Source organism: Camelus dromedarius, chromosome 23 (assembly GCF_036321535.1).
Source record: "Camelus dromedarius isolate mCamDro1 chromosome 23, mCamDro1.pat, whole genome shotgun sequence".
Taxonomy (NCBI): domain Eukaryota; kingdom Metazoa; phylum Chordata; class Mammalia; order Artiodactyla; family Camelidae; genus Camelus; species Camelus dromedarius.
In genome coordinates this window covers 7531164-7553781 of record NC_087458.1, presented here as the reverse complement: position 1 = coordinate 7553781, position 22618 = coordinate 7531164, and the positions used below count along the sequence as shown (strand labels likewise).

Below are 22618 nucleotides of genomic sequence, written 5' to 3'. Positions count from 1 at the left end.
GTGTGTTGGCCCCAAAAGCAAAGTTGGAAGCACTCTCTAGCAGTGCCTGGAGTGGAAGAAAGGACTGTGGGGCTGGTTGGGGGCTGGGAGGGAGCTGGCAGGGCAAAAGGGGTGGTTTGGAATTTGAGAGAACAATCACCCCACAAACCTTGGACTGCCAGCTCCCCTTCCATCCCACACTCCTCAGCTGGAGCACTCTGCTCCGGCAAAAACAGCACCAGTTCTAAGCTTTGTCTTTTTAATAAAAAATAAACTGTCTGTTGCAAGCAGTTTTTGAATCCCAAAACAAAAGGAGAGGAGAGAGGTCAAGGGGGCAGCCGGGGAAAAAAGTATGAACAAGGCTCAGATCACCCCTGCCATTCTAGCCAGGCTGGAACGGAGCAAATCAGCCCCAACTGAAGCAGGAAGGAAGGAGGTCAGACTTCAGGAAAGACCTCCCCGGCTCACAGTTGTGTTGATAAGAGGAGCAGGAGGGAGCCTCTCCCTGCAGAGTCCTGGGACCCCTGGTAGAGGGGAGAGTTGGTGTCCGAGGTGGCAGCTGCTTTCAGAGTGGAGTCTCCAGGAGCGTGTGCTATCTTACAGTGGCTTAGATGCTTGGTGTTTTAGGGTCTCCTGCAGCAATAGGTTTCTGGAGGGTCCTGGAATGGCCAGAACTGAAGGAGTCTCGCCAAGTCCTCCTATCACAGCGGAGGTCCGGGTCTGCGGCAGCCCCCGTTAAAGAAACCACGTGCTTGGTAGAAGGGAGTCCCATAGAGGAGTCAGGCGGCTGTGCCCGGCCCCACCGAGTGCTCTCGGTGGCACAGAGTGTCAGGAGATGCTCCTCTTATGGGAGAAAGGTGGTCTTTTGCGCTATTCCCACCCCAGTCAGGGCTGCACTGCTCTAGGTCCCTCCAGCCATCTTCGCCAGGCACCCTGCCCTACTCAACAAGCCGCAGCCTGTACCCAGAGTTTAAGCCACCTCAGTGCCCTGGAGGTTGTTGTCGATGTCCACATCACCGGCAGAGGTCCTGCATTCCTTGGGGGGTTGGAGGCACTGCTCCCTGCTTAATGGGGCTTTCTCCCTGGAGTTCAAGGTCCCACAGCCTTGGACCTTGCCCCGGGCTCGGAGTGCCCCCAGTGGGGAGGCGAGGAGGATGATGAGGGCTCCTGAAAGCACTAAGGCAAGGAGTACAGTGACAGTGAGGAAGTGGGGCCAGTAGGACCGCTGGGCAGCCAGGGCAGCCCCGCCACCGACCCTGGTCAGCGGGGCCTCCACACGCTCCCGGGGAATGCCCGCCAGTTCAGGATCCAGGGCCAGGGGCTGGTCCTGACTGTCCACCCAGTAGGAGACCACAGGGTATGAGAAGTCATTCTCAGTGGCCCAGCACTGATAGAGCCCCCATGCCCCATCTCGCAGTAGCAGCAAGAGGGAGCCACGGTAGACTGCGGAAGATGCATCTGGGATTGTTGCTGTCCCATGACTCCAGTGGTAAGAGGCCAGAGCTGAGAGATGGGGGCAGGGGAGTTCCAGGATGGAGTTGGGGACAGCTAGGACTTCTTTAACTGTAGGTGAAGGAAAGGGGCAAAAGATTAAGGGAAGAAGGCAGGCAGAGGGGAGTCTCTACCCTACATTTGGACCAAACTCCTGTCTCCAATTTTCATTTCAGCTCCCAAATCCAACTCTGACCTCTTCCCTATCTCCACTCTGGACCCCAAACGAATCCTCAGTCCATCTGATTCCAACTCTGATACCAAAACCAACTTTAACCTTAATCCTGAATCCCAGCTTAGAATTCCTGTCCCTCCTCCTTATAGTCTACACTCCAATCTATCCCAACTCTGGGTGTTCAGATCTCAAGCAGAGTAGGTGCTGGGGAGAGAAACTGAGGCAGGAGCGCCCAATCCTGCCCAGAAGTCCTCCTGAGCCTTTATACCTCGCCTGGTCCCATACTTACTGATCTGGGGGCGACTCTGAGGCAAGCGGCTCCTGCCCATGGGGCCACTGGCACATGCCCACCCTGGGTTCCCTTGCTGCATGTCCTGTTTCCAGGACTTCCTGAAAAGGAAGGGAAAGCAAAAATTATCCCTTGAAAACAAAAGTTGGAAGAGGATGGAGCAAGAGAGGGAAGTGCAGTGGGGAAAAAAGTGGGTCAGAGGAGACAAGGTAGAAAAGAGAGGAGAGGAGGAGAAACCCAGGATGCGCAGGAGCAGCTTCAAAACTGCCTGGTGCAAACCATCCCTGAAGGAGCCCACTGCAAGAGGGCAGATCCTGGAGGGAATGTGTTAATAGCATCTGGAGAGAGGAAGACCCGGAGCATAAGCTGGGTAACTAGGGTCCTGATAGGCCAGCACCAGCCACCATCCAGGACTGGCACTCACGGGATAGGGGTGGGCAGGAGGCGGCAGATTCGGGACTCAGGGTCCCAGGCACAATGGGGGTCCCGGGCAAGGACACAGTCCACACAGCTCTCGTAGACACTACAGTTGGCTCGGGGAATCCTCCAGATGCCTCCTGAGAAGCCTGCAAACACTGCGCCCTGGAAGAGAGATGGAGAGTGTCAGGGCGCCCCCGCCATACCCAGTAAGGACCCCGCCCCCAAGGCCCACCCCACTGGAAGGCCATCTGATGACCAGACCCTTTCCCACCTGGGTGGGGGCCAGCTGCAGGTTGCGAACGGGTTCAGGGGCAGGGAACAGCTGGATCTCCTCCACCAGATAAGCGCTGTTGTCCCCACTTACCACAGCCTTGTGGAGGGACCCTGTGCCTACGGAGAGACAGAGATTGCTGAAATTGTCTCACCCCATCTACAGACCCCTCTCGTGCTCCTGCTCTCAGTCCAGATGGCCTCCCCAGCTGTCAGAAAGTTCCCTCGGACGTGTAACGTGCACTGGACACAGATCTGTCAGACCGTTTCCCTCTATGCCATGGAGATTGAGCTCTCTTGTAAATGGCTGGAAATTTCTTGCCTCTGTCCTTCCTTTGCAAGCGCCGATAAAACTCCATCCCTGGAGGAACCCAACCGTCTGCTTTCTCCATGGACATGGGGCAGTGGACAGTTGAGCGCTTCTATAGAAAACCACATCACCAGCCTCCCTCACTCCCATCGAGTGTCTCTACCCAAAGGCACTTCAGTGAGGTCTACCCTGACCACCCTTCTAAAAGTTGCTACCTCCCCAAATATAACACAAATGAATTTATTTATGAAACAGAAACAGACTCACAGATGTAGAAAACAAACTTAAGGTCACCAAAGGGGAAAGGGGGTGGAGGAGGGATAAATTAGGTGTTTGGAATTAGCAGATACAAACTACTATACATAAAATAGATAAACAACAAGGCTCTACTGTATAGCACAGGGAACAATATTTAATATCCTGTAATAAATCATAATGGAAAAGAATATGAAAAAGAATATGTATGTATATGTATAACTTTGCTGTACACCAGAAACTAACACAATATTGTAAGCTGTATTTCAATAAAATAAAAATAAAAATTGCTGCCTCCCCAACTGGCATTCCTGACTACCCTTCACACTGCTCTATTTGTTTGCTAATCTCATAATGCATTAAGTAATTGACTCATTCAGTATGTTTATTGTCTGTCCCCATGTAGTTCAAAAGGACCTTGATTTCTGTCTGTTTTGTTCTCTGTTATAGACCCAATATATACATAGCTTACGTCCTAAAAGAATGAATGAAACTGTTGGGTTTCTGCCACTAAAGCTCAAGGTTATCCACCTCAACCAGGCCCTCAATATGTATGCTTAGCAACCTTCTATATCCCCCACCACTGACTGTCTTTCCTTCTTTCCATGATGAGTATTTGAATCTACACCCCTCTTCTCAAACCTCCCGCCTTTTCCATTCCTCAATCCCAGATCAAGACCTTGTGTCTTTCTACCTCATAGAAAACACAAAAGCCTTCACAAGAGAGCTCCCCCTGCTTCCTGCCCGTCTCCCTGCAGTCTACCCACTCCCTCCTCCAGTCTTCACTCACCTCTTACTCCTTCACTCTTATCCCAGCAGAGATGCTGTCCCTCTTCCACTCACAGCCAGGCCCTCTACCTGTGAGCTGGACTGTGGCTTCCAGCTTCCTCTGCAACTTCACCTGCCAATTAGCCCCTTACCTGCCCATCTCTTCACCATCTCCCTCTCTACTAGATCTTTCTCACCTTTAAAAAAGAATGCTGGCTAGACATCCCCCCACCCCTACCAGTTACCTCCCCTCCCTCTCTTCCCCTTCACAGCCAAGCTTCCTGAAGCATGATCTCTACTGTTTCTGGCTCCCCCTCTATCCACTCTCACTCTTCATCTCTTTACCTCTCTAGCATGGTCTCCCCAGTAAGATAAATAGCTCTTGCTAAGGCCATCAAAGCCCTCTGTGTTCCTCTCCCCAGCCAGACTGAAAGCTCAGAAAAGGCAGGGACAGGGCTGTTTTGTTCCCCACTGTATTTTCAGAGCCCAGCAGGATGCCAGGAACCTAGTAGGTGCTCAGAAAACATTTGGTGAATGAATGCATGAGCGAATGAACTCAAAGGTTCCCCTCCTCAACCTGAGTTGCAGCCCCTGCTCTGGTCCCCTGAGGGATGCCCTGGAGCCCTTTACTCACTGGTGCCCAGATACATGACCAGATGGCTGTGCCCATGGACGCCCTGGGCTGTCTCCACCACAAGTCGTGTGTACTCCACACCAGACTTCACCAGCAGGGGTGTCCCCACCACTGGCTCATCCATTAGGAAATGGTCCTTCATGAAGGTCAAGGCTTTATCAGAGGAGGGGCCCTCCGAGCACTGAAGGGGGAAGAAGGCAGATCAGGTCAGTTTCCTCCTTCCCTTAAACTCACCCACTGTCTCTTCTCTCCCTCCCTCTCCCCCTAATCTCCTTTGCCTCCCTCCCTCTTGGCAGTCCTCATTTCAGGATGCTGATTAAAGCTGAACTCTGCCTGGCTTTGAATTCCAGCCTCTGAATTCAGCATGCCTGAGGTTCCTTAACAGTGAAATGGGCTTATTACCAATACATCATAAGCTTGCTGTGAGGATGAAATGCTCTAATACATGAAAAGCAATTAGAATAGCGCTTGGCATGAGGTACATACTTGAAAAATGTTGGCTGTTATTACCTTCATCATCATCACTTTCACCAAGGATACCTGGCCACCAGCAGGAAACAGGGTGAGGGTCCCTTGCAGGCAAGGACCACTCTGAACTCATGTCTGTAACCCCAGGTTTAGCACAGGACCCAACACACAGTTGGTGCCCAATAAATGTTTGCTGAGTCAATGATTGAATGAAGAATGTCGCAGAAATGCGGGGTGGGGGGTATAGCAGAAAGTATTTCTCATTATGGTTTGGTATGAACTTGATGCATGACTTTGGAGAGTCCCTTCTCCATTCTGGGCCTCCTTTTCCTTACCCAAAAAATGAGGAGGTTGGACCAGCTGTTGTCGAATGGCCCTGCCAACACCAGCGTATTGTGGCTCTAGGACACCTGTGTCCTGTTCTTTTGTCACGATTCTTATCCTCCTTTTCCAAGAGCACTGTCTTAATGCTACGCCCAGCTCTGTCACCTATAAGCTGTGTCTTCAGACAAGTTACCCTACCTCTATGAGCTGCAATCTCCTCATCTGTAAAGTGATGTAATAACATCTATATCTCATTTTGATGCCAGAATGAGCACATACACGTACTCTCACTTCCTCCCAAAGGGATTTTTTTTTTAAGACATAAACCTACAGGGATGGGGAGAACAGAAGAGGAGGCAAAAGCTGCCACATTTGGGAAGCTGGAAAGCAAATGAACAAATAGTAAAAGACTTAGCAGGAAAAAAAAAATCTTCTTAAGCCAGCCCAGGGATAACCCAAAATTACCTGATTTACAAGGCAGAATTCTTAATGTTCATGAATTAGTGGCCCCATCACCTCTGGAAATGGGGTAAAGGAGGGACTGAATAAAGAAGATTATTTGAAAGTCTGTTTAAGAAGCAAGTAGATCTTGTCCCAGTTCCATGCAGCTGAGTGACTGTCCCTTTCACACCCTGGCCCAAGACTGGAGGTTTATGCTCTGGAGAGGGTAAAGCACACTGGATGGAGGACAGCAAAGAGGGGACACCATCATGAAAGCAAGGGATTAAGTGCAGGTAGACATAGGACCTGCTTGGACTCTTCCCCCATACCCAGCCCTCTTTCCCCGTGGCTCCCAGAGATCAGGAGCCAGACCATCTCCCTTCAAGCAGAAGACTAGAAGAGTCCACTCCAGGAAAACTGACTAGAAGCTCAAAAGGAAAGACTTAAAGATACTGACATTAAAGGTCCCCAACAAAGCAGCCCAGCCAGACTGTCCTCAGGGGAGCTATCATGGAGCTCAAGTTGCCAAGTCACATCCAGGGGCGCAGTTTCCAAACAGCTTCATGGTCCCCTCCCTCTTAAGCATGAATAGCTAGCCAAAGATTACCAGACATGTGAGTGAAATCATGAACATGGAAGAGATCAAAACAAACCAATGGAAAAAATGAACAAACAAAATCCTGACAGGAAACAGAAATGATTCAGAGAAAAGAAAACTTCACAGCAAAGTATCATTACTATCTTAAGAGAGAGAAGAACGAAGATAGCGCACCCATGAAACAAGAACATAACGCTACAAAAGAGGAATTCTTTTTTTCAAAGAGTGTGACCAGACATTACATACATCCTGAAAGAAGGCAACCCTACCACAATGAAGTAGTTGTGCTCCCCTAAATCAAATCAAGTCTCTAGATCTAACCACCAATGAATTTACATAAACCTTTTAAATTCCACCACAGAGATGCAAAATCATTAAGATCCGAACTGTAGAAAATTCCACATAACAAATAAATTGTAAGAGAAAATAAGACGATGGAAAGGGAACATACAGATTAAAAGAGAGAGAAAAGAACAACCAATCCAAATTTACAGATTTTATTTGGATTTTGATTCCAATAAACAAACTGTATTTTAAAAAACTCTTCTAACATCTATGAGACTGTTAGAAATTTGAAAATTTAATTATATTAAGGAATTATTATTAATTTTTTTTTGTTATAATGATACTATGGTTGTGTTTTGTTTTGTTTTATTTTCCCTAAGCCCTTATCTTCTCAAGACACATACTAAAATACTTATGGATGATGTAGTGAGTTGAATGGTAGCCCCCCCAAAAGATATGTCCATCTAAAACCTGTGACTGTGACTGTTTGGAGGAAAGTTCTTTGTAGATATAATTAAAAATCTCTAGATGAGCTCATTCTGGATTAGGATGGGCTCTAAATCCAATGACAAGTGTCCTTATAAGAGAAGTGGAGGAGCTATACAGAGAGAAGGCGAAGTGATGACAGAGGCAGAGATTGAAGTGATGTGCCTACAAGCCAAGGAACACCAAGGATTGCCAGCAGCCAACCAGAAGCTAGGAGCGAGGCATAGAACAGAGTCTCCCTCAGAACTTCCAGAAGGAACCAACCCTACTGACACTTTGATTTCAAACATGTGGCCCCCAGAATTTAGAGAATAAATTTCTGTTGTTTTAAGACACCAAGTTTGTGGTAATTCGTTATGGAAGCCATAGGAAACTAATACAGCTGAAATAATATGATGTCCAGAATTTGCTTCAAAATAATATGAGGGGAGGTAGGTGATGTATACATGAAACAGTTTGATTGGCTATGAATCGAAGCTGCCTGATAGATGTATGGTGGTGCATTATACTAGTCTGCCTAATTTTCATATGTTTGAAATTCTCTCTAACAGAACATTTTTGTAAAAGACATAACCAAAGTTCCCCCCCAAAATCTAGGAAATTAAATAGGAGAAAGTTAAAATCTGATAGAAAGATCGAAAGATAAAATTGAGGCACTCTCCCAAGAAAGTAGAACAAAAACAAAGACTTGGAAAATTAAAAAAAAATTTTTTTTGAAAAGTTAGAGGACCAGTTCAGGAGGTTCAGAAAGGAGCAAGAAAACATTCTAACATAACAATGGCAGCTTCAGGAGGAAAGGGACTTTTGTTTGTTTTATTCATTGCTGTACCCCCCAGGGCCTAGAATGGTGGAACATGGCCTCAAAAAATATATGTTGAAAGAAAACTTAGAGCTGAAAAGAATTAAATTTCCAGGCTGAAGGAGCAAATTGAATATCCAGACAATAAATGAACAGAGTCCCATCAAAGCACAGTATCATGAAATTTCAAAACAACCACAGACATAAAAAAGACACAAGATTACAGTGGGGGGGGGGGGGCGAAGGTAACATTCAAAGAACTAGGGACCAGGACAGCTTTAGACATCTCAATAGCAGCACTGGAAGTTAGAAGATAATAGAGTAAGACTTCAAAGTTTTGATGGAAAATTATTCCTATTATAGAATTACATACACCTCGCCAAACTCTCAAATGTGCATGTGGAGTAAAGACATTTTCAGACATTCAAGGTCTCCAAAAAATTTACCTGCCATGTATCCCTTCCAGGAATCTCCAGAGGCTATCCTTCACTAAAATAAGAAAAGTGACAAAAAGAAAAAAGAGGAAGCCGTGGGATGCAAGAAACACCAAACTATCACAAGAGGCAAAGGGAATGCCCAGGATGATGACAAAGGAAGATTCCAGGATGGCAGCTGTGCTCTTGATGTAGAGGGCTACTAGTCCTGACTGCCACGGGTAGGAAGGATTTCCAGGAAAATGAAATGGTTAGAATATCTAATGGGTCTGTTTTTAGAAGAGATTCAGATAATTGAGGAAGAGTTTGGGGTTGAATTAAAGATAAGAGCTTAGAAAACAAAGAAATGAAAACAATTAGTAACCCCAAGGAAAATGTAAAATTATGCAAAAAGGAAAAGTAATCGTGGCTTACTATCTGGCTCAGTTTTGAATAATGGATCATAAAATAAATATTGATCTAACCCAAATTACTATAAAACTATGTTGGGAGATGAGGGGTGGGTGCAGTGGTGTGTTGGTAATTCAGGTCTGGGGTGATGGGTGGGGGAGTCCTGATTTGGAGCATTCATTGATTTCTGTGATGTATTATCCCCACCATGGCTGATTTCAAGTTATCAGTGTAATGTCACTGGACACAGATTTGAAAAAAGATATGCAAAGAGTTCTTGTTAGTTGCTGCAAGCCAGCTCCAGCATATCACTGAGTGGGTGGGGGTAGGGGAACATGGTTAAATCCTCACCATCCAGAATGGGAATTCGATAGATACTGCCTGAAACTGAAATATCAAGAAGCAGCAATAAGGGGGAGGGTATAGCTCAGTAGTAGAGTGTGGGTTAGCATGCGCAAGGTCCTGGGTTCGAGCCCCAGGACCTCCGTTAAATAAATAAAAATAAACCTGATTACTTCCCCCTCCCCCCAAAAAAAAATTAAAAAAAGAAGTAGCAATAAAGTATTTAGAGATTTGGAGATAAATACCAAAAGAACCAGCTAAAATAGTTGAAGGTAATTGTCTTTAGAGAGGAAAAAATGCTGAAGATTGGGTATAGGGTTATTTTTTGTAACCAACCATGTAGATCTATGATTCTTTAAATGGTGTGCATATACAACTCTGATAGAAAAACAAAACAAAAGTTAAATAAGAAATGCAGGTGAAGGGGGAGGATATAGGTCAAGTGGTAGAGCGCATGCTTAACATGCATGAGGTCCTGGGCTCAATCCCCAGTATCTCCTCTAAGAATAAATGAATAAACCTAATTACCTCCCCCAAACAAACAAAAAAAGAAATGCAGATGGAGATGCCCCCTTGTTTCTTTAGTGATATACCCAGGTATTCCGCGTGCATTTAGCTGGGGTGGATGCAGGGGCTGCTCTGTGTTTAGGATGGGGTTGGACACCTGTGGAATTGGGCAGCTTGATTGGGTGTATATCTGAGCAGAGAGAGCTTGAGTTCATGGGGAGCACTAACATTTACTGGGCATTTATTATGCCTTGATAGGTGCTTTGGCGTGGATATCATGAGTCTGAGGGAAGGAGGGCATTGCTCAGTGGCTGGGGTAGGGGTAGTACTCACGCTGCCTGGCCGGGGGCTGATATCAGAGAACCCATAAGTCGTCCAGCGTGAAGTCTCTTTGTTCAATTCCTTGTACTTCCCCTCAAAGACACGCTGGATGTCCTTGAGAGAAAAAGCACAGACAGCAGAGCTCCTGGTCCCAACGACCTGCCTGGAGACAGCCAGAGGGGACACTGTCTCTAAGCTCTGCTATACTAGGAAGCACCTCCTCCAGCCCTGCCCCACCCTCAGTGAGAAACCCCAGGACATGGCAGGAGTATGAAGGGCTGGGTCAGCCCCCAGCTGGGGTGATAAGGGCTAGGAGAGCCTCAGACCCTAGCCTGTCTTAGGATCTGAGGTGTGATTATCCTTAATGAGAATTAATTGGGGCTCAGGCCCTGGGGGTGTCTCCTGCCTGTCCTGCCCAGACTGGGCTGTGCCAATGGGAGGGGCAGTGTAATCAGCTCTGGGACAGGCTCTGGATGAAGCCGTCTCCTTGGGGTCGCACGTATTCCCGCTTCTCAGATAACCAACCAAAGCCTGACTACAAGACTATTTTTATTCCTTCAGCCCTGGTCTATGGAGATGAAAGGTCTGTCTCTCCTGTTCTCTTTAACCTGACTGTGGCACACACCATGTTGTCGGTTCTGGATGCCATAGATACCAGACCCTGTTTATAAGGAAATCTCAAAAGATTTCCTATATGAAGTGTGGAATATGTGCTCGGGTCACGTGAGTTCCTACCCTCCTTGGCCAGCGAGGGCAACACGGATGCTGGCCCTAAATCCCGCTTCCAGCCCCCAGATTCCCGGCTGGCTGCTCACCACTGAGAGGTGAAGACTGCGTAGACATGGGGATCGTTGGAGGAATTGTCTGCCAGCAGGACAGCGTGGCGGATGACGTTGAAGGGCAGCTGCCCCGGCTGGGCGCAGAGCAGCTGGGCCTTCAGGAAGGTGGTCCACTTCTTCTGCAGCAGCTTTTCCCCGCCCATGTCATTCTATCCACAGGAGAGAAGTCAGGGGACGCCCCCTGCCCAGCGTGACCCAGCCCTTTTCCCCGCCCCTCCAGGCTCCCATTGGGCCCTACGAGCTCAGCCCCGCCTCTGCCATATCCCCATTGGCTTCTCCACGGCCAGCCCCACCTCCCGCCCAGGCTGCGGACCTTGCAGATTCTGGCCACCCGGGAGGTATGGAGCTTCTCAAAGAACTCAAACTCGCTGGCTGTCTCCTCGAAGAAGAAGTAGACAACCTGGGTTGAAGGGATGGATGCCACGAAGGAGGCGTCCGCTGCAGGGATGGGACAGATAGGTTGAGAGATGGAGCACCTGTGTGCCCTGGCTTCCCCCTGGTGAAATCCCTTGGCTCAGGAGGCCAGGAGACAAGATACCTTGGGTCCCACATATGGTCGAAGCGTAACCATGGGTGGGGGGGTGGAGGTGGGGAGCGACTGATAACGTCTTTAATTTATTTACATAAAATGAAAGATTCACGAGGACAGGAGCTTTGTCTTCTTCCTTGCTGTACCACCAGTGCCTACCTGTACTGCCTTGCACATATCATGCCTCAACAAATGACAGTTGAGTGAATTAACAGCACCTGGGACTTGGGGAAGAGGGCCAGACCTGTGCTGAGTGGGACTCAGGTCCTTACATTGCAGCCATTGGAGGAAAATGTCCGTCTTGAGGACTGGCTGAGATCCCAGCGTGCGCAGCAGGATGGGCTCACTGCCCAGGAAGTTGTTCATGGTGCCGGAATAGAGCGTCCCATCTAGGGTGGGGAGAGGAGGGGAGACCTCATCAGTTGGAGGATGCCCCTGCCTTCCTGAGACCGGCCTCTGACTGGTGTCAGCATTCACACCAGACTCTGGCTTCCTTCATTTGTTCTACACCTTCCTGCAGCGCCCCAAAGTCCAGCTCACAATCTCCCACTGAGCACCCACCTTAGGTACTTCTGCCCACAGGGACTGGCCAACGTTATGGCCTGAAATGTTTTGACACTTTTCCAGTCCTTCTCTGGCTGCTCCCTCCCGCATCCAGCTGAAACACTTGCCAGTTAGAATCACTCATTGTTCCCTGAAGATGGCTGTGTTTTCTGTTTCCAAACCTTAGATCCTACCCTTCTCTTCCTAGAACACCTTCCCTGCCTTTCTACCTATTTTTCAAGGTCCCACTCGAAAATCAAAGGTCATCGCCTTCAGGAAGTCATGAGGGGAAGTCTGTAATGGTTGGGGGTGGGGGGAGGACATAGCCATAATTTCTTCTTTGCAATCCCTCTAGTTTCTGGCACAGTGCTTGGCACACCAGAGGAGATGTTCACACAGCGCATATTTGTTGAACAAATGACTGAATCTCAGGCCTCTTTGCCTGAGACCCCTTCTTGACCCTCCTGCTTCTGTGTATCTCTCCACATCTGCCTTGCTGAACCTGCTTTGTAGCAGCTTCAGCAGGAGCTGTGGATTGGGGTGCCTGATTCTGTCTCTGATTTTGTGCTCTGAGGCTTCTGGCTTCCCCTCCCTCTGTCCCCTGCCTTTCAGGAAACTCTGTCAGGTTCCATATGTCACAGAATGACCTGGGAACACAGATGTTGGGACGGACCAGGAAACCTGATACTCACCTGCCAAGACAGCTGTGTGCTTATGGGCAGGGTCGAAGGGGCTCTGGCCTTTCCCCTCCACAACCTTGTCCTCTGAGATGGGCAACAGGTTGGAATCTTGAAGTTCCTGGAGGAGGGGAGTGGCTGGGGGCCAGAACGCCAGAGTCTCATGTCTGGGAAATGTGAGGTGTGAGGGAGGAAGGGAAGGGGATGTGGAGGGAAATTGGCCTGAGGCCAGGAAGCTCACAAGGGTCCTGCATCTGGAAGACCAGAGTTTTCCAGAGCTGCAGAGGATGGGCTGGGAGTAGGTGTGAGGAGGGATGCTTGGGGCCTAAGAGCTGGTGCCAGATAACTCACAATGAAGGTACAAGCAGGGCTGAAGGCGAAGGTGCCGCAGGCATAGAGATGGGTGGCGTTGAAGGAGACCAGGACACGAATAAAGTTGAAACACTGTGTCTGGGGGAGACAGAGAATTCAGGCCTCCTGGGCACTTGTGCCAAACTCCTGGGCCCCCAGAGGCTGCTCCCTCACTCCCTAGTAGGGAGAAGGACTGGGTGATACTGACGCCTTCTCTGTATGTCTTTATAGAACATGATGCAGGAAATAATCATGCAAACAAGCAACCTCTACTGCCTGCCCCACCTGAGGTCATCCTGGGGACACCAGGGTTCTCCACAAGAACCCCTGTACCCCACCTCCACTTACCTCATTGCTCTTCTTCTTAAAGGCACATTCACTCTTTTTTCTGTCACTGGCTGGCCAGGGTATCTGAAGTGGGGAGTTGGGAAGGGGGAGATAAAGGGAATGAGGTCTTCAGCTCTAGCTCTGACCTGCTGTCCCCTTCTTAGCTCTGGTGTGAAATCACCAGCAGGCATCATGGTTAGTTACATGCTGATGGGCGATCACAACCTCACTTTGTAACCCCAGCTATTGCTCTGATGATACAGATATTCATAGGACACAGCTTTATGGTAGAACATGGAATCAGACCTGAGTTTGAATCTAGGCTTAGCTGCTTCCTGATTGAGTGATCTTGGTCAACTGCATAGGCTTCGGGAGGGCACAACTAGGTAACATATGGAAAGCACTGAATGCCGTGCATGGTATATAAAGTAGCAGTTGGAAAATTACACATTTCCTGAGGAAATTGTTTAAAATGTCAGTTCCTGGGTCACACTTCAGAGAATCTGCATTTTTAATCGGCATCCCTTATGTGTAGTTGGCCCTCAGACCACACAGGGAGAAACACAAACCGTGGAGATGCTCAGTAATTGCTAGCTCCCTCCCTCCCTTTATTCCTTCTTTCCCCCTTTCTCTCTCACATTGTTTACGTTAGTGGGTTAGTGTAATTCAACACAGAAGCTTCAGTTATTTCTACCAGTGGGTGGATATCACATTATTAATGTAATTTGAGTCAATGTTTCTCTCATTTGTCAATGATTTCCACATCAGCCATTTTAGCAATTAATGTTATTCAGCCAGTAGTCATGACACCAGTGAATAGTGAGGCCACTATAGTATTTCTTGTCTGTTATACGGACCAGATATATATATCCATCTATCTCAAGAATAGCTGATAGTTGCTGATTATAGACAACAGCAATTGGGTGGTTATTCATGCGTAGATAGCCCAGGTGCAAGGCAGCTACTGCCCCCCTCCTCACTCCCAGCCCACGGCCTTTCCTTGACCTCTCACCATGTTCTTCAGCCTTGGTACCCCTGGATCCTGGATATCCAAGGCCAGAATGGCCTCTCGAACCCCCACATAGAGAGTGCCTTCATCACCACTCAAGAGCAGAGTGTCAAAATCCTGGAGGCCCTTCTGGTGGAAGAGGCTAAGAGCTCTGCGTCCATCCCCTGTTGAGAGGTGGTGAGACGGGGTGAGTGATGAGGAGTCGGTGGACAAGCAGCTGACTTCTGAGATAAAAGCTGGGGGAAGCAAGGGTTGGCAGAGTGTGCTCCCCAGGCCTTGGCAGCTGGACCCACTCTTCGTCAGCAGCTCCCCACTTCACCCCACCCTGCTGGCAGCCATAGGAGCTTTGTGTGTTGTGCTCTCAGTAGAGAGGAGAGGCAGCTAGACACAGGGTAATGACAGGCTGGGGCTGGGGGAGGGTGGCCTGCACCCAAGAGACAGACAAAGGGACAGGAAATAAAGTGAGGCATGATGAATGATCTTCCAGGCTTGGGGGGCTGGTGGGGAGGATAAATTGGCCCTCACTGGTGGTGGGGTGGGGGAGGACAGAAGGCAGATAAACCAACAGGAAGGTGTTGGCAGCCACAGACATGAAAACTAGACAGAGACAGGACTAAGTGTCAGAGCAGCTGTGGGTTGTAGGGGTCCCACTCTCCAGCCTCACTTTCCTCTCCTCTACTGCAGGAAATTTCCACCACTAGAATCACTGCCATAGGCTGAATAGAAAGGAAACTTTTTTCCCAAAGGTTCCTGTGGGGATGCCTGGATGTCACCTTGGCACGGGATTCCAGCTGGTGGAGGAAGGCTCCCCAAAGTCTCTCCATCACCCATCACCGTAGTGTGGCGGGGGTGAGGGGTGCGTGCCCTGTTCCCCTGGCATGTCAGCAAGGGGGGAGGAGCTTCTCAAGTCCTCTCTCACGAGCACATTTGCACTTTTGCATTAGAGGACCGACTAGCTACTTGTTACCTTTAGGGGCTCAGAGAGTCTTAGACAGGACCAAGAGGAGGAGTTGGGGAAACATGTGGCAAGGTACTGGAGGGGCCAGCCTCCCCAGAACTGTACATAAACCTCTCAGTCACTAAACTGATCACCCCAAGTAGTGATTATCTGATTGCTCACCTGCCTCCCCTTCAGGACTATGAGCACCTTGAGGGCAGAGGCTGAGTTCCAGCATCCAACACAGAGGAGGCCCCTCCATCAATGGGCAACATGTATTTCCTTTGGTTGTCCCAGAAAGATGCTAAAGACAGCTAGGCCTAGGAGATCCCGCCCCTACAACTCCCTATTTCTGGCTCACTCTGTCTCTCTCTCAATCTCTCTCTGAGGCCCTCTATCTCTCCCTGGCAAGTATGTCTTGGTTTCTCCATGTCTGTTTTCCTCCCGCTCACCCTCCGTTCCCTCTCTCTTTCCTCCACAGCCCTCCACTTTGGCGTTGCCATCCCCACACTTCCTGACCATCAGACACTTACCTGCATGGTATTTGACCCTGGGTATGGGCCCCTGCCCATCACCCACCACAGTCATCGACGGTGGCAACAGCAGCAGGAGCAGCTGGAAGAGGAAAATGTCCAGGAGGCTCCAGGATTCCAGGCCCAGGGCTGGGAGGGCCATGCTCAGCCAGAGGCTGTCACCAGACGGCTCTGGGGAAACAGGCACCGGGCACTCTGCGTGAGCAGTCCTTACCACATCCCCCCCAGGAACCAATCAGATAGGCCCAGGCAGCAGAAGTGTGTGTGGTGGGGATGCTAGGGGGACAGGCCAGTTTCCTCTCCGGAGTGCCGTCAGAGAGTCTCACTTCCATTATCCTCATGGGCCTCATCCTGCTGCCACACTGTGCCCTCTGGGTAGGAGCCCAACTGCTTCCTTCCTGCCCTGCCGCTCTCTTTGCACCAATAGCCCTGCTCTGCCTTTTCTCACCTTACTCTCAGGGAAGTCCTTCCTGCCATCTATTCTTTGCCTTCCCTCCTCCCATAGTCCGGAGCCCAAATCAATGCCTGGTCCCGGGCAGGATTCCTGCACTCACAATATAGATTCTTACGACCCGACTCTCCTGGCACTATCAGATCTCTTGATTCCCAGGACCTCCTACTCAGCCCTGCCCTCTGATGACCCAATCAGGGAGACCAGGGCTGAACTGGCCTGCTCTGATCTCTCCCCCAGCCCCAGCTGGGCTCAGGTCTCTGACGCTGAGGCCTACACGCCTCTTCCTGCAGGGAGGAGGTGAGAGTCCAGCCTGCCAGGCAGGCCATCAGCACCACGCGGGAAGTGGCCAGGGCGAGGAAAGGCTGGCTGGCTCCCAGCCTCCGCAGCTGCCCTTCTCTCCCTGGTCCCTGTGCTGCTGTCAGTCTCCCTGGGTCTCTGCATAACCTTCCCTTGGGATCGGCACCCCTCAAGCCACCCACCTCATCTCACGTACCCTTGAGCCAGCCACAGTGTGGAACCAAGCGTCTGGACTCCTGGGCAGGGGTGCCATCCAAGAGAAAGAAGAAGAGGGGGTTCCCAGGCCCCAGAGGCAGGGGATGGAAGGCTTAGCCTGGCTGGGCCAGGAGTGCGGCCCTCCAGGTACCCATAGTGGCAAAGCCAGCACTGGAACCTCTGGGCAAGGGAAACCAGAATTTCCACCTCTCGAGTTATGACAGATCCCTGGTTTGGGCGGAAGTTGGTGGATTGGGAGGGGAATAAAAGGAGACACACCTCTCTCCCAGTCCTCTCACCTTGTCTATCCAGAGAGTTTAAAAGGCTAGAAAGTTTCTAGGTCATTTCAGCCATTCCCCTGCCCCTCCAGCATGTCACATCAGGTCTAACCAGCCTAGCAGTGGTTTCTCCTCTTGCTCAAGGTTTCCCAGAGAGGAGACATGACACTGTATTTCATATTCCTCTTTTCACTTACCCACAAGGTGGGGTCTCTCCACTCCTAACCTGCTGGGAAGTCCCTGCAGTAGTCTAACCTTCAAACCTCCCAATTCCAACCTGACCACAGTCTTTAAAAAATAAAACAATTGCATTCGGCTTTGCTGAGGAAATTCCTCCTGTAGTCTTATTTCCATCACTCAAGGCAGCATCAGGCCAGCAGGAGGCCCAGAAAAATTCCCATCTGAGCTCATACTTCTGAGACACCCAAACCCCCGATGGTGGCTGTTCACCCCTCCCTGAAGGCTCCGGGGGAACCTCATAACGCAGGGTTAATGAGGCATCCAGCACCGAGGGCTCCGTGACCTATAAAGTGGGTAGTTGCCTGCCCACTCAGCCCGAGACTCTGCTGGTTACAGAGCACAGACATCCCAGGGCTAATTGACTCCAATAAATAACCCAGCTCCTTCTTAAACGCACATTCCTCACGATCAGGAAGTCCTCGCTGTAGTGTAACTTCCCTCCCTCTTGCCACAGCACCTGTCTACAGGGTGATGTTACAGCCTAGGCTCCTCCTGAGAAGAATTCCTTGTCAGAGCCGGCTCAGCCTTCTTCCCTCTCTCTGCTCCCATTTTCCCTCGATTTCCCTGAGGGCTGATCTCAGCCAAACCCCTCCTGACAACTGCTTCTGTCAAGACTTGCCTAAGACCCCCCAGACTCTCATGGAGGCTGGTTGCCAGGCCCTTGGGAGAAGCCATGGGCCAAGCCACCCAGAGAAAAATTTCTAGACTGTCAGGATCAAGGGAAACTTCCACTTGGACCCCACATTCCATGTTCCCCACCCCAGTCCTTCCCACCAGCTCAGATTAGGAACCTACCCTGCCTCGAGCCTCTCTGCTTGAACCAAATGGCTTATGGGTCTCTGGAAAGCGGTCTGATGTGGGGGGTGGGGGTAGAGGGAGGAGATTTCAGCCCCAATTGCCCTGTTTCCATCTCTTTGGAAATGTTAGATTCAATGCCCTGAGCCTAGTTCCTCCTTCTCTAGGGACCCAGGAATTCTCCTTCTGGTACAGGCTCTCCTTTTCCCCAGCCTCTCTGGCAAATATGAAGTTCGCATTATTAGGCTTTGGTTATCCAAAAGTTTTAGCTTATAGGTACCACCATAATCCCATTTGACAGATGAGGAAAGAGAGGCTAAGGAGGTTACACAGCCAGAAGCCAAGTTAAACTCAGATCTGCCTCGTTGGAGAGCAAATCCCTTAACCACACTGTCTCTGGAGTCCGACTCCTGCCTTGGCCAGGAAACTCAGCTCTGAGCCACTTGGATGGAGAAGGCAAGTGTGGAAGATGGGGGGTAGCAAGTTCTAGCTCCTCTGGGCTAAGAAACAGTATCTCTGGGGTGATTCCTGACTCAAGAGGGAATAGAAATGTCTCTGAAGAAAAGCCATCATGTACACGTACCGCTCTCTGCCTCCACAAGATCCTCCTGGTCTAATTCCACGGAGGGGCCTGGAGGGGAGGAAGGGCACCCTGCCCCCTATCACTGCCTTGCACCAGAGCTGCAGGAGTCAGACCCCAAGTCGCACTGCCATCTCCCTTGCTGCAACTTGCAGGGCCCACAGCTAGGTCTGGCTTCCTGGGCACGAGACCTGTGGAAGGGCCCACAGTTGGTCTAATGCTCAACTGCTGCTGTCTGGAAAGTCTTGGTCTCGAACAAGGGGCCCCACACTTTCATTTTGCACTGGGCTTTGCAAATGATATAGCAGGTCCTGCCTGCAGCGTTCAAGATGCTCAGAGCTGACAGAGCCCCACCCCCTCCCTCACTGTACAGATGAGGAAATCAAGGCCAGGGAAGGGAAGTGTCTTCCCTGGGTTTGGAGTCAGGCAGCCTTTCAGGTGGAGTGGCCATAAGAACCAGTCAAAGTTTCAGGAACCAGGCCATAGGGGTCATGCCATTTCATAACCCCAATGTTGGGGTTCCCAACTCCTTTCTCCGTAAGCCCTGGAGCCCATGACAACAATGCTGAGTTCAACCCCGACCCCCGAGTGGCAATTCCTCCCCTACAGACCTTAGACCACATCAAACAGTAGCCCCTTTCTGGCCAGGATAGAGATCCAGATGTGGGGGTGGATATGGGAGGGGAGATGGAGATGTCTCTCCTCTTCCTTACCCCATGCTCACCCCAGGGGCTCTGCCTCTTTTGCACTCCGAGGGAGCATGGATATCTCATTGAGGGAGGGGCTCCTAGAGCCAATGACCCGGCTTGTTCAGTTTCCCCAAACACCTCTGCTTTCTGCCCCAAAAGAGCAGTCCTGGAGAACAGCAGCTTCCCGGCTCTCTTTTTAGGCCCCCCTGCCCTGCCCCTCGTTGCCCTCGTTTTATAATCACAAGAAAGTGAAATCAACTTATATTTATTAACTGCCTACTGTGTGTAAGGCACTAGGGATGACCCCAAGCCTCTACTCCCCCAGCATCCTCCCATCTCTTCCCGTCCCCACTCTCTTCCAGCCTGCTTGCTTCCCACCCAGTCCAGTCCCGGCTAACCCCTTACCCAGTGCCTCCTAGGTTTCCTCCTCCCGTCTGACTAGTGCTGGAAGCTGAGCTGAGTATTGAACACAATGGCCCGACCCCTTCTGTCTGCCCCCTCCTCAGGGCAGAGCCAGCTCCAGACAATGGCCCGCCCCCTCCTTTCTGAACTGTCAGCGCTCCCTCTTCCTTACCTGGAGCTTGGAGATGCAGCCACCACGTTTGCCTCCCCCTGGAATGCCAGGCTTCCTGTCTCCCAGTGCCTTCGTCCCTGCCACACCCCCGCCCCCCATCCCCAACCCCATCCCGCCTCACTGGTCCTCAGTCACCATGGCAACCGCATCTCTAAGTAGGAGGGACTAGAATCTCCCCATATTCTTCCTCCTCCTACCCGTGTCCCCCTGCGCCCCACCTTCTGCAGCTACTGGATCCATATGTGTGGGAGGAAGGGCTCCAGATGTGGGGGAGGTAGGAGGGGGCACACTAGCCCCTGGGGGTCCTTGCTCAGCTCCCTTGCTCACTGTCAAGCAGGCACCACGGTGCAGATGTTCCCCAGCTGGGTTCAGGGGGGTCAGTAAAGGCCAATTCTCTTTATGGTCAGTTTCTCTGGGCTTTCTCTTTTCCCTTGGGAATGTATATATATACACATAGAGGGGTCACACCTGGATGCTAGCCAGCCTGACCTCAGGCAAACTGAGTTTGCTGGTGAGGATGCAAATGAACATACAAATATCTGTGCAAATAAGCCAGGAGACAGGGTCACTGTCAAGAAGCCTCAGAAGGCTTTTTCTATTAATATTATCCTTGCATGGCAAGGGCTCCCCAGACAGGTTCAAATTCTGCCATTTCTTCCTGAGCCACCTTCCCAAGAAGATGGCTCCTCCAGAAGCCTTCTTTGGCTAAACCCCGAGACCTATTAGGGGGAGAAGATTTGTGCTTTATAAGAGGAGGGATGGAGGGCTGTCTTCAGACTTTCCAGAGGTCTAGACCAGCTAGGCATTAAAAAAGAGAGAGAGAGAGAGATAAGCCTGACCTGTATTCTTTCCCATCTGCGAGGCAAGCAGGGGTCTGGGTGGGAGATTTGGGAGCTGGACCTGGTGTCCTCTCCCAGTTCTGATCCTGAGCTACTGTTTACCAGAACTCCTTCCTATCCCCACTGGGCCTCGGCTTCTTTAGTGGTAAAATCAGGAGTTGAAAAACCCCTTCCAGTTTGGCCTTTCTCAGCCTGTGGGAAAACTGAAAAAGGCACCATGGGGCTGGGGAGCCAGAGCCCTGGATCCCAGGCCTAACTACCTATATCTTGATGTGTGATCCGGGACAGAGCACTTGCCCTCTCTGATGCACACAGGTAAAATGATGTCTTTTCAGACTACCTGGGAGCAGCAGGACTCACCTCTAGATTTAGTATTTTTAAGAAGATGAAAGTGGGTGTGCTGGTTCTGGCCAGCCCTCGGGCCGAGGGTTTCACAGGCAAAGCCTGGTTCCCCTTTAGGTCTGGGCCAGGGTAATAGGTGAGCATTTCTGTCTGGGGCAGGGTAAGAAGGGCATGTGCTGAAAGCAGAAGTAGGCTCTGAGCAGAGCGGCTCTCACCTCCCCCACTACTTCCTGCCACGCCATCCTCTGCGCCCTCAGCCCGGAGGCCTTGGGGACTCAGAGTATGCCTACACATCCAGGCTCTTCTCCCCCAGGACAGGGGCACATGGCAGGAGGGGAGGAAATGATTTGGAATCAAGGTGGCAGGGACTCGAGGAAACGGAGCTAGGGCTGTAATAGGAAGGTTAGACTGCAGAAGGACTTTATACCCAGGGGGTGTCCTTGGGTCCCTGCCCCCATCTCCTTCTCTTTTAGGGGAATTGGGCTCAGTCTTTGTGGCAGAACTGGAAGGGGCTACATTTCTGAAATAATCCAAGGGAGTAAAGTAGGGAGGTCTACAGAGGACCCCCACCCCTGCCACCGTGGGCTCCACTTCATTCCAGGTTACCCAGCTGGGTTTCAGGAAGCCTCTCCTGGCCCTGACAGATGGAAATCAAACTTCCAGGAAGAAGCTAACTAGTCCTGATGAGGGACCAGGGACTTAGTCTCGGGCAGTGGTGTGACTGCAGTTAGAAACTTGCTGGCATGAGCTGGACACACAATTTCCCTGTGTCTAGTTCTCTGGGGTAGAGAAGGACAGAGAACCTTTCTGCAGCCTAATCTCAGTTTCTCCTGCTGCAGCACAGACAATTCCTTTTCCTCTGGTTTGCTTAGCCTCAATTTCCCCATCTGTGGGAAGACAGGGGGTCAGGGCCCTATGTCTTTAATTGCAGGAGGGGCAGGGAATGGTTCGATGGAGGTTAGCAAATGAGAATCCCAGGAAAATAAGATGGGGGAGTGGAGCATGAGGAGACCCAGGCATCCTGCCCTCTAGGCTCTGTCCCTCAAGATCCCTGGAGCTGCTCTTCTCCTAGTCTGAGGCTGGAGGACCACCCAGAGGACCCCGTATACAGAGACATTCCATGTCCCTAGTGCTAGGAAGCTGGCATCCCGCCCCCACCTCCATCCCACCCCAGGGACCACGGTCCCCCTTCCCCACCACTTTCAAGCCTTACCCCTAGCCCAGCAGTGGAGACCCTAACCCAGGCGTCCAAGACTTCCAGCAGAATCTGTACTGGGCAGGGGGTGGAGCAGAGGCAGGCAGGGCAGGGGGAGGGGGTGGGGGCTCTGCCAGCCCCCTCCAGTGCCCCAGTTCCCAGGCAGCTCTTAAAGGAACCAAGGAGAATTAGCTAGGGGCAGCTTAAAGGGGTGGGTGTAAAGGAAAGTGAGTGGTAGGGAGAGGATTAGGTTTGCCAGGGACCACAGGGCCAGAGTGGGGAGTCTGACACCTCCTCTAACCCCCTGGAAACCCTCCGACTCCTCAGTCTAGTCTTTCCTTCAGCTCGGGTGACCCCCATGTTGGCCACCCAGCTTATGACTACCACCTCCTCAAATCCTGGCCCCTGT

The 22618-nt window shown here is 50.7% G+C and overlaps 1 protein-coding gene across 2 annotated transcripts; it reads right to left on the bottom strand.

Moving 5' to 3' along the window:
* Positions 1–221: 221 nt before the first annotated feature.
* SEMA4A (semaphorin 4A) lies at positions 222–22306 on the bottom strand. 2 transcript variants are annotated; one of them, XM_031436110.2, is made up of 15 exons: positions 22228–22306; positions 15732–15902; positions 14265–14497; positions 13274–13336; positions 12926–13024; positions 12590–12695; positions 11627–11743; positions 11139–11263; positions 10802–10974; positions 9999–10149; positions 4592–4772; positions 2626–2744; positions 2359–2516; positions 1935–2035; positions 222–1542 (listed from the first exon to the last, which is right to left on the bottom strand). In XM_031436110.2, exons 2-15 carry the CDS (start codon positions 15871–15873, stop codon positions 950–952), a joined length of 2361 nt encoding a protein of 786 aa, XP_031291970.1. In that variant the 5' UTR covers positions 15874–15902; positions 22228–22306; the 3' UTR covers positions 222–949. The 2 variants fall into 2 exon arrangements, with proteins under 2 accessions (XP_031291970.1, XP_031291972.1); XM_031436112.2 differs by lacking the exon at positions 22228–22306 and having other exon boundaries at positions 14265–14425; positions 15732–16102.
* Between the last annotated feature and the right edge of the window lie 312 nt (positions 22307–22618).